Raw genomic sequence first — 12,125 nt, 5'->3', positions numbered from 1 at the left:
ACACTAGTCCCACATTGACCAACATGCCCCATCTACACTAGTCCCACATTGACCAACATGCCCCATCTACACTAGTCCCACCACGACCAACATGCCCCATCTACACTAGTCCCACCCAGACCAACATGCCCCATCTACACTAGTCCCACCCCGACCAACATGCCCCATCTACACTAGTCCCACATGACCAACATGCCCCATCTACACTAGTCCCACCCAGACCAACATGCCCCATCTACACTAGTCCCACCCCGACCAACATGCCCCATCTACACTAGTCCCACCCCGACCAACATGCCCCATCTACACCAGTCCCACCCCGACCAACATGCCCCATCTACACTAGTCCCACCCCGACCAACATGCCCCATCTACACTAGTCCCACCCCGACCAACATGCCCCATCTACACTAGTCCCACCCCGACCAACATGCCCCATCTACACTTGTCCCACCCCGACCAACATGCCCCATCTACACTAGTCCCACATTGACCAACATGCCCCATCTACACTAGTCCCACCCCGACCAACATGCCCCATCTACACTAGTCCCACCCCGACCAACATGCCCCATCTACACTAGTCCCACCCCGACCAACATGCCCCATCTACACTAGTCCCACCCCGACCAACATGCCCCATCTACACTAGTCCCACATTGACCAACATGCCCCGTCTACACTAGTCCCACATTGACCAACATGCCCCATCTACACTAGACCCACATTGACCAACATGCCCCATCTACACTAGTCCCACATTGACCAACATGCCCCATCTACACTAGTCCCACATTGACCAACATGCCCCATCTACACTAGTCCCACATTGACCAACATGCCCCATCTACACTAGACCCACATTGACCAACATGCCCCATCTACACTAGACCCACATTGACCAACATGCCCCATCTACACTAGTCCCACATTGACCAACATGCCCCATCTACACTAGTCCCACATTGACCAACATGCCCCATCTACACTAGTCCCACATTGACCAACATGCCCCATCTACACTAGACCCACATTGACCAACATGCCCCATCTACACTAGACCCACATTGACCAACATGCCCCATCTACACTAGACCCACATTGACCCAACATGCCCCATCTACACTAGACCCACATTGACCAACATGCCCCATCTACACTAGTCCCACATTGACCAACATGCCCCATCTACACTAGTCCCACCCCGACCAACATGCCCCATCTACACTAGTCCCACCCCGACCAACATGCCCCATCTACACTAGTCCCACCCCGACCAACATGCCCCATTCTTCACTAGTCCCACCCCGACCAACATGCCCCATCTACACTAGTCCCACCCCGACCAACATGCCCCATCTAAACTAGTCCCACCCCGACCAACATGCCCCATCTACACTAGTCCCACCCCGACCAACATGCCCCATCTACACTAGTCCGACATTGACCAACATGCCCCATCGACACTAGACCCACATTGACCAACATGCCCCATCTACACTAGTCCCACCCCGACCAACATGCCCCATCTACACTAGTCCCACCCCGACCAACATGTCCCATCTACACTAGTCCCACCCCGACCAACATGCCCCATCTACACTAGTCCCACCCCGACCAACATGCCCCATCTACACTAGTCCCACCCCGACCGACATGCCCCATCTACACTAGTCCCACCCCGACCAACATGCCACATCTACACTAGTCCCACATTGACCAACATGCCCCATCTACACTAGTCCCACATTGACCAACATGCCCCATCTACACTAGTCCCACATTGACCAACATGCCCCATCTACACTAGTCCCACATTGACCAACATGCCCCATCTACACTAGACCCACACTGACCAACATGCCCCATCTACACTAGTCCCACCCCGACCAACATGCCATCTACACTAGTCCCACATTGTCCCACATTGACCAACATGCCCCATCTACACTAGTCCCACATTGACCAACATGCCCCATCTACACTAGTCCCACATTGACCAACATGCCCCATCTACACTAGTCCCACACTGACCAACATGCCCCATCTACACTAGTCCCACATTGACCAACATGCCCCATCTACACTAGTCCCACATTGACCAACAACATGCCCCATCTACACTAGACCCACACTGACCAACATGCCCCATCTACACTAGTCCCACATTGACCAACATGCCCCATCTACACTAGTCCCACATTGACCAACATGCCCCATCTACACTAGACCCACATTGACCAACATGCCCCATCTACACCAGATTCATCTCAATCTCCATTTCTCTGTCATCAGGGTCCAGGTTCCATCTGGTTCCCGCCCAAAGCTCCAACCGTCAACGGTCAACCGTCAACCTGCCCTCACGCCGCCGACCTCACCTGCCCTCACCAAGATGGCCGCCGACCTCACCTGCCCTCACCAAGATGGCCGCCGTCAACCCCATATTTAGACCAAAGATCCTGGAGCAGAGCTCCGCTGTACACGGCAAAGATCTTAGAGCGAAGCAAGATGGATTACTCTCACGCAAACGTGAGGTCCGCTCATGGGCGGTTTCATGGGTGATTATAGGACACATTTTAGCAACCTGACTCCGCCATCTTGTTCCGCCATCTTGCTCCGCTTTCTTGCTCCCGCCTTCTTGCTTCCGGCCAAAGATTGGATCCGCAGCGAGGAGAGAGAGTGCGGGGCCCGGGGCAGCAGGGAGAGAGAGTGCGGGGCCCGGGGCAGCGGGGAGAGAGAGTGCGGGGCCCGGGGCAGCAGGGAGAGAGAGTGCGGGGCCTGGGGCAGCGGGGAGAGAGAGTGCGGGGCCCGGGGCAGCGGGGAGAAGGAGAGTGCGGGGCCCGGGGCAGCAGGGAGAGAGAGTGCGGGGCCCGGGGGCAGCGGGGAGAGAGAGTGCGGGGCCCGGGCAGCGGGGAGAGAGAGTGCGGGGCCCGGGGCAGCGGGGAGAGAGAGTGCGGGGCCCGGGGCAGCGAGGAGGGAGGGTGAGGGGCCCGGGGCAGCGGGGAGAGAGAGTCCGGTGCCCGGGGCAGCGGGGAGAGAGAGTGCGGGGCCCGGTGCAGCGGGGAGAGAGAGTGCGGGGCCCGGGGGCAGCGAGGAGAGAGAGTGCGGGGCCCGGGGCAGCGGGGGGAGAGAGAGTGCGGGGGCCCGGGGCAGCGGGGGAGAGAGAGGTGTGCGGGGCCCGGGGCAGCGGGGAGAAGGAGTGCGGGGCGGGGGGGCAGCGGGGAGAGAGAGAGTGCGGGGCCCGGGGCAGCCGGGGAGAGAGAGTGCGGGGCCCGGGGCAGCGGGGGAGAGAGTGCGGGGCGAGGCCCCCCGGGGCAGCGGGCGGGGAGAGAGAGTGCGGGCAGCGGGGGAGAGGGAGTGGGAGTGCGGGGCCCGGGGCAGCGGGGGAGAGAGAGTGCGGGGCCCGGGGCAGTGGGGAGAGAGAGAGTGCGGGGCCCGGGGCAGTGGGGAGAAGGAGTGCGGGGCCCGGGGCAGCGGGGAGAAGGAGTGTGGGGTCCGGGGCAGCGGGGAGAGGGGAGTGCGGGGGGTCCGGGGCAGCGGCGGGAGAGAGGGAGTGTGCGGGGGCCCGGGGCAGCGGGGAGAGGGAGTGCGCGGTCCGGGGCAGCGAGGAGAGAGAGTGCGGGGCCCGGGGCAGCGGGGAGAGGGAGTGCGGGGCCCGGGGAGAAGGAGTGCGGGGCCCGGGGCAGCGGGGAGAGAGACAGCCCCAAGACAATGTTTCTTATTTACAATGTTTCTTATTTAATGTCCCTTGTCTAGTCTGAAATAAAGTTCATTATTGGATTAGAAGAAATATAATTGTGTGTGTTATATACATTTATATAATTTTCATGTATGTGTGTTTATAAACATTTTATTCTTTAACAAGAATCAACAGAATTATGAACTAACAGAATTATGAATCTAACCCTATATCACGCACAAAAAGTCCCCCCCTGTCAATCACCCTGCGAGTTGGGTCGGTTCCGGTTGCTACAAAATCAACTCAAACACTGCTTGTGAGCCATTTAAAAAGAAATGATTTAAAAAACATTAAAAAAGACAATTACCAGAATCAAATTTTATTCTTGACAAGAAGTTTGAACTGACAGATTTATGAATCTGACCCACACAAACTGTTGCCCCGCAACATTGATTACAGTGCGAGTCGGGTCGGGTTAGGTAGGCTCAGGTTGCTAAAATGGGCGTGGAAAATGCCCATGATCCCCTCCATAGCGTACTACACGTCAGTCCATTGCATTTAGCAGGAGTAGCCTATCTTGCTTCGCTATAAGATCTTTGCCCTGTCCTCTCGCTCCAATTGCAGCTGCCATTGCTACGATTTTTACACCGCAATCTGCAGCTCTTGTCCGTAATGGATCGCCAGGACTGCTCTTAGAAGAACAGTTAGCTCTTGCACTGTTCTAATAAGAACAGATGCTCTCTTTTACTACAAATCTGATAAGAACAGATACTACACTTGATCTTAGACAAAAGGCCGAGAAGCGGAGCAAGAAAGCGGAGCAAGATGGCGGGGGCTGGTTGCTAAAATGGGTCATAAATCGCCCATGAACGTACTTCACTTTTGCGTGAGAGTAACCCATCTTGCTCTGCTATAGGATCTTTGCTTCCCACCTTGGAGATTTGTGTGCATAAAAGCATATAGGTGTCTCCCCTGCCAGGTAAGTATGCTAGAAACTCGTCGCTCACACACTCCCAACCACTGCCACTACACCTTAATGTCATGGCGAGGTACAATTTGATTATCTTTTTTATTGTTTTATTATTACAGCCTGTCTAGACGACGAGCGATTTCCATATATTTAATTTTGTCCTTCATGTGTTTGCATACTTTCATGCTTATTTTTCGCTCTTCTTATTTGCATATTTTCCTTAAAAGGAAGCAGCGCTTGCCGAGCGCTAACCTGTAATTACTAGACCTCGCCGCTGGGTGTCAGGTTGCTACAGACAGCTTTTCATTCACCAACGTGGCTGCGATTCTGTGACCCTGTGTCTGTGACAATCACCAACCTGATTGAGATTCTTGAAGAGGTGACCAAGGGGACTGATGAAGGCAGATTAGTTTAGAGATACAGCGTGGAAACAGGTCCCTCGGCCCACTGAGAACGCGCCGAACAATGATCACCACTGTACATGAGCCCTATCCTACACATTATCCTACACACTATCCTACACACTATCCTACACATTATCCTACACACTATCCTACACATTACACATTATACTACACACTATCCTACACACTATCCTACACACTACACTATCCTACACACTATCCTACACATTATCCTACACACTATCCTACACACTATTCTACACACTATCCTACACACTATCCTACTACACTATCCTACACATTATCCTACACACTATCCTACACACTCCAGCAAGACCTTCTTTACAAACGTGTCTCGGCTGAAGGGCATGCCCTCGCTGAGGTCCTTCACGCTAATCCTCAGGGTATTGCGGATACCCTGTCCTCTCGCTCCAATTGCAGCTGCCATTGCTACGATTTTTACACCGCAATCTGCAGCTCTTGTCCGTAATGGATCGCCAGGACTGCTCTTAGAAGAACAGATGCTCTCTTTTACTACAAAACTGATAAGAACAGATACTACACTTGATCTTAGCCAAAAGGCCGAGAAGCCTTGGTGATCACAGTCTCTCCCCTGCCAGGTGAAGAGCCACTCCTGAGGTCCTCGATCTCTTCCTTCCGTGATCTTCCACTCAAATAGGTCCCACACTTCGACAGTTGATCCCCTCCAAGGCCATCGAGAACTCATAAGAGGTCCTCCACAAACCCAGCAGTCCTTAACATCCAGCGTCTGAGCAATCCTGGTAGCCAGGTCCACGAAGAGATTCCCTCCCAATTCAGGAATTTCTATCTGCTTCTGTATCTCTTCGTACAAGGATGCATATAGTTGAGGTCTCTTAGTTGGGGCTGGTTGGGTTACCTCTTTTTCTTGTAGCCCCTTTATCAGTATTTCCTTTTCCTTGTCTAAATATTCCTTCACCAACTGGGACCCCGTCCCCCATTGCCCGGTTTTCCATAAACAAAGCCATGTCTCTCCTCTGGGGCAGGTTCTATACATCCTCATTCCTGTCTATCCCAAATTCTGCACTAAGTAGTATTCTACTCCCTCCTCCTTACAACTGGTTCTGGTTTTATGGGTATAACATGAGTCACGCACATAGGAATGATAGGTAATAGACCTTCTGGTTTGTCCGCCATACTTGATGGGGTGGTAACATTTATCACCGCTGTCCATACATTTACTTAGTGACGATCATTATTAGCACGAATGCCAAGCTCTGCATTGTAATCTTTTAGTTCAATCGTTCTTTCTCAAAGATCATAGTCAGTGGTTTCTTTCCTTGTCTTACTGTCCAGTCCTCCTCAGCCGGAGCATCCACTGGTCCCTTTATTCGCACGGCGTGTGTCCACCTTTTTTCTTTTGTCCGCACTGCTGTTTCCATGGTCAATAGTACCAAATACGGACCAGTCCAACTGGGTTGCAACTTTTCTTCCTTCCACAATTTTGCAAGGACCCAATCTCCCGCTTTCACAGAATGGATCGGAAAGAGGGGGACTGTGCCAGTTTTTAATTGGTTTTTAATTCTGTAATAGAACGAGATACTGCCAGTAAATAGTTCCTTAAGAAAACATCACTACCCTCTAGGGTGGGTATTCCTTCTATCTTTCCCAAATAAGGTAACCCAAACAACATTTCGTAGGGGGATACTGCTACATCCTTTCGTGAAGCGGTTTGAATTCTGAGCAAGGCTATTGGCAAGCACTTAGTCCAAGGTAGTCTAGTTTCCTCCATTACTTTGGTAATTTGTGTCTTCAAAGTGCCATTCATCCTTTCCACCATTCCCGAACTTTGTGGATGCCAGGGAGTATGCAACTTCCATTTTATCCCTAGGGCATCACAGATGAGCAAGTGGGCCTTTGAAGCGAAATGGGTTCCTCGATCTGAATCGAGAGATTCGATGATTCCATACCATATTTGTTCCAATAGAATGTTGGCTACCACCTGAGAAGTGGCATTTACTGTGGGGAATGCTCCCACCCAACGGGTAAAGTGATCCACAACCACTAAGAGGTATTTCTATGTCTGTATCCTGGGGAGTTCAGTAAAATCTACCTGTCCTCTCTGGAATGGCCTGATGGCTAACTGCTGCCCTCCTCCCGGCGCTGCCCTCATCACTTTCTTATTTATCTTCTGACAGATCACACAGCTTGAGACTGCGTGTTTAGCCAGAGTGTATATCCCCCTGCAAGCATACGTATGTAAAAGAGTGTCACATAATGCCTGAGCCCCCAGTGTGACTGGGAATGTAATCTTCCCAATAATTCTCTGATAACCTCCTTATTTAGCAGTTGCTTCCCATCCGGTTTCCACCATCGTCCATCTTTTGTTATTTTCGCTCCCAGCTCATTCATCCTATCTATATCGAATTCGGAGAACACGGGTATCTTCTCTATCCCTTCCCTGAGAGGTACTAGAGACATTATCTTTACCGTCCCCTGTAAAGCTGCCCGTTCTGCCGCCTCGTCCGCGGCTCTGTTTCCCCGGGCCTCTGGAGAATTTCCCTTCTGGTGTCCTGCCACATGTACTACGGCTATTTGCTCTGGCTTTGTTAATGATTCCAAGGTTTTCTAATTCAACTGTTCATGTGTTCACTCTCTCCCGCTCGCTGTTATCATTCCCCACTCCTTCCAAATCTTTCCAAAGGCATATTTTGAATCAGTATATACGGTGCCTTCTTTGCCTTCAAGTAACTCCAATGCCCACGTCAGGGCATAGAGCTCACAAGACTGAGCTGACCAGCTCCCAGGTAATCGTCGAGATTCTATATCACTTAACGTATCCCCGTCGACTATAACGTATCCACTGTGTCTTTTCCCATCTATGCACCGGGATGACCCGTCTATGAACCATCGGCTTCCCTCGGCCAGAGGCTGTTCTTCCAGGTCTTCCCTACTCTTGGTCTGTAATTCTATTATTTCGCTACAATCATGCTCTGGGTTCCCTGTCTCCTCTTCTTTTTCTTCGGGCGGGTACAGGAACTGAGAGGGGTTTAAGTTTTTGTCCGTAATTATGGTCAAATCATCCTTTTCCATCAGAATAGCTTCATATTTTAATATCCTCGAGTCTGTCAACCACCTACAAGACTTCTGTGTCAATGTTGTAGGGTGGAGCCCACCAAGGCCCCCCCCCCGAAGGTCAACTTCCTGCTCTCCTCTACTAGGTTACTTTGGTTGCCACTGCCTGTATACAGACAGGCCATCCTCGTGACACTGGGTCCAATATCTTTGATAAAAATGCCACGGGCTGCCGGTTTCCTCCTCTTCTTTGAGTCAATACCCCGAGAGCAATCCCGTTTTCTGCATTTACAAACAGATGGAAGGGCTGGTCTATTGAAGGCAGGGCCAAGACAGGGGCGGTTATCAAGCTATTCTTCAGCTGGTGGAAATCCTGTTGTTCTTTTGGGTCCCGTTCTACCTTATCTTTCTCATCTCCTAGCTTGCTATACAAGAACCGGACTTGTCTGGTGTAATCATCAATCCAGAGTCTACGGTACCCAATTAGCCCCAGAAATGTTCTGATTTCCTTTTTATTCCGAGGCATCGGCAAGCCTGTGATTCCTGCGATTCTTTCAGGATTTATTCTTCATTTTCCCCTACTAATCAGGTGGCCCAGTTACTTCACCTCTTGTTCCACAAACTGGAGATTATTCCTTGATACCCATAGTCCCTTTTCTCCCAGGAAATTGAGTAATATTATAGTGGCATCTCACACCTGCCCTTCTTCTTCTCCAGAGATCAGTAGGTCATCCACATACTGCAAGAGCTGGAGCTGGGGGGGGGGGACATGGGTATTCCTCTAGCACCTGTTCCAAGATTTGGCCGAACAGGTTTGGAGATTCTGTAAATCCCTGAGGAAGTACTTTCCAGCGGTACTGTTGCTTTCTTCTAGTTATTGGGTTTTCCCATTCAAAGGCGAACAAGTCTCGGCTTTCCTCATCCAAGGGACAACTCCAGAATGCATCTTTTAGGTCTGCCACACTGAACCACTTGTGACTGCGGGGTATCCGTCCCATAATCGTGTATGGGTTGGGGACCACAGGATGTCTAGCCCGGACCACCTTATTTAGTTCTCGAAGGTCTTGTACAAGCCGGAATGTTCCGTCCGTCTTCCGTACGGGTAAGATTGGGGTATGATAAGGAGACATGCAACTTTCCAATACTCCCTCCTTCAATAGATTTTCGATGATTGGTTGGAGTCCCTTTCGGCCCTCGATGGAGATGAGGTACTGCCTGACTCGCACGGTGTCATACCCTTCCCTGAGGGCTATCCGGAGGGGTGGTATTCTCAATCCCCCTCTATTTCCTTCCTTAGCCAGACCTGGTCATTGATCCTCTGTTCGTCTTCTTCTTTGAGTTTATACAGTTGGACCACTATCCGCCCTTCTACAGGTGCAGTTCCTATTCCTAACTGGATCTGCACATCCCGTCCCATTAAGTTTACTCCGGCCTGTGGAACTAGAATCAAATCTTCCACTGCTTCCCTATTTGCATATTTGACTTTTACTCCTTCTATCTCCAGGGGCCGTCATCACTTTCCCTCCTACTCCAGAAACCTTTTTTTTTTTTTTTTTTTTAAATTTTATTAGAAGTTAATACATAGAAACTTAGCAACATAGAAATTAGGTGCAGGAGTAGGCCATTCGGCCCTTCGAGCCTGCACCGCCCTTCAATATGATCATGGCTGATCATCCAACTCAGTATCCCGTACCTGCCTTCTCTCCATACCCCCTGATCCCCATAGCCACAAGGGCCACATCTAACTCCCTCTTAAATATAGTCAATGAACTGGCCTCAACTACCCTCTGTGGCAGAGAGTTCCAGAGATTCACCACTCTCTGCGTGAAAAATGTTTTCCTCATCTCGGTCCTAAAAGATTTCTCCCTTATCATAGAAACATAGAAACATAGAAATTAGGTGCAGGAGTAGGCCATTCGGCCCTTCGAGCCTGCACCGCCATTCAATATGATCATGGCTGATCATCCAACTCAGTATCCCGTACCTGCCTTCTCTCCATACCCCCTGATCCCCTTAGCCACAAGGGCCACATCTAACTCCCTCTTAAATATAGCCAATGAACTGGCCTCAACTACCCTCTGTGGCAGAGAGTTCCAGAGATTCACCACTCTCTGTGTGAAAAAAGTTCTCCTCATCTCGGTTTTAAAGGATTTCCCCCTTATCCTTAAGCTGTGACCCCTTGTCCTGGACTTCCCCAACATCGGGAACAATCTTCCTGCATCTAGCCTGTCCAACCCCTTAAGAATTTTGTAAGTTTCTATAAGATCCCCTCTCAATCTCCTAAATTCTAGAGAGTATAAACCAAGTCTATCCAGTCTTTCTTCATAAGACAGTCCTGACATCCCAGGAATCAGTCTGGTGAACCTTCTCTGCACTCCCTCTATGGCAATAATGTCCTTCCTCAGATTTGGAGACCAAAACTGTACGCAATACTCCAGGTGTGGTCTCACCAAGACCCTGTACAACTGCAGTAGAACCTCCCTGCTCCTATACTCAAATCCTTTTGCTATGAAAGCCAACATACCATTCGCTGCACCTGCATGCCTACCTTCAATGACTGGTGTACCATGACACCCAGGTCTCGCTGCATCCCCCCCTTTCCCAATCGGCCACCATTTAGATAATAGTCTGCTTTCCCGTTTTTGCCACCAAAATGGATAACCTCACATTTATCCACATTATACTGCATTTGCCAAACATCTTCCCACTCACCCAGCCTATCCAAGTCACCTTGCAGTCTCCTAGCATCCTCCTCACAGCTAACACTGCCCCCCAGCTTAGTGTCAGTCATCCGCAAACTTGAGGATATTGCCTTCAATTCCCTCATCCAGATCATTAATATATATTGTAAATAGCTGGGGTCCCAGCACTGAGCCTTGCGGTACCCCACTAGTCACTGCCTGCCATTGTGAAAAGGACCCGTTTACTCCTACTCTTTGCTTCCTGTTTGCCAGCCAGTTCTCTATCCACATCAATACTGAACCCCCAATGCCGTGTGCTTTAAGTTTGTATACTCTCTTATGTGGGACCTTGTCGAAAGCCTTCTGGAAGTCCAGATACACCACATCCAGTGGTTCTCCCCTATCCACGCTACTAGTTACATCCTCGAAAAATTCTATAAGATTCGTCAGACATGATTTACCTTTCGTAAATCCATGCTGACTTTGTCCAATGATTTCACCACTTTCCAAATGTGCTGCTATCCCATCTTTAATAACTGACTCTAGCAGTTTCCCCACTACCGATGTTAGACTAACTGGTCTGTAATTCCCCATTTTCTCTCTCCCTCCCTTCTTAAAAAGTGGGATTACATTTGCTACCCGCCAATCCTCTGGAACTACTCCAGAATCTAAAGAGTTTTGAAAGATTATTACTAATGCATCCACTATTTCTGGAGCTACTTCCTTAAGTACTCTGGGATGCAGCCTATCTGGCCCTGGGGATTTATCGGCCTTTAATCCATTCAATTTACCCAACACCACTTCCCGACTAACCTGGATTTCACCCAATTCCTCCAACTCCTTTGACCCGCGGGCCCCTGCTATTTCCTGGAGATTATTTATGTCTTCCTTTGTGAAGAGGACATGACTTCAGAATTAAGGGACAGAAGTTTAGGGGTAATATGAGGGGGAACTTCTTTACTCAGAGAGTGGTAGCGGTGTGGAATGAGCTTCCAGTGGAAGTGGTGGTGGAGGCAGGTTCATTGGTATCATTTAAAAATAAATTGGATAGGCATATGGATGAGAAGGGAATGGAGGGTTATGGTATGAGTGCAGGCAGGTGGGACTAAGGGAAAAAAAGTTGTTCGGCACGGACTTGTAGGGCCGAGATGGCCTGTTTCCGTGCTGTAATTGTTATATGGTTATAAGACGGAACCAAAGTAGTTATTCAATTGGTCCGCCATATCCTTGTTCCCCATGATCAACTCACCTGTTTCTGACTGCAAGGGACCTACATTTGTTTTAACTAATCTCTTTCTTTTCACATATCTATAAAAACATTTGCAGTCAGTTTTTAT

The 12,125-nt window shown here is 50.0% G+C and overlaps 1 protein-coding gene and 2 pseudogenes across 1 annotated transcript; all 3 read right to left on the bottom strand.

The window, feature by feature from the left end:
- Positions 1 to 4,326: 4,326 nt before the first annotated feature.
- LOC129716104 (U2 spliceosomal RNA) lies at positions 4,327 to 4,486 on the bottom strand (annotated as a pseudogene).
- A 1,031-nt stretch (positions 4,487 to 5,517) lies between these two features.
- On the bottom strand, positions 5,518 to 5,647 carry LOC129716103 (U2 spliceosomal RNA; annotated as a pseudogene).
- Positions 5,648 to 7,077: 1,430 nt separating this feature from the next.
- LOC129716102 (uncharacterized) lies at positions 7,078 to 8,125 on the bottom strand. Its single transcript, XM_055665991.1, is given in 1 exon segment — positions 7,078 to 8,125. A coding segment is annotated over 1 exon segment (894 nt). The 3' UTR covers positions 7,078 to 7,231.
- Positions 8,126 to 12,125: the final 4,000 nt, after the last annotated feature.

This window comes from Leucoraja erinacea, unplaced genomic scaffold, assembly GCF_028641065.1.
Source record: "Leucoraja erinacea ecotype New England unplaced genomic scaffold, Leri_hhj_1 Leri_1681S, whole genome shotgun sequence".
Classification (NCBI taxonomy): domain Eukaryota; kingdom Metazoa; phylum Chordata; class Chondrichthyes; order Rajiformes; family Rajidae; genus Leucoraja; species Leucoraja erinaceus.
Note: the sequence above shows the minus strand (reverse complement) of the source record. Positions and strands in the feature narration are given on the sequence as shown.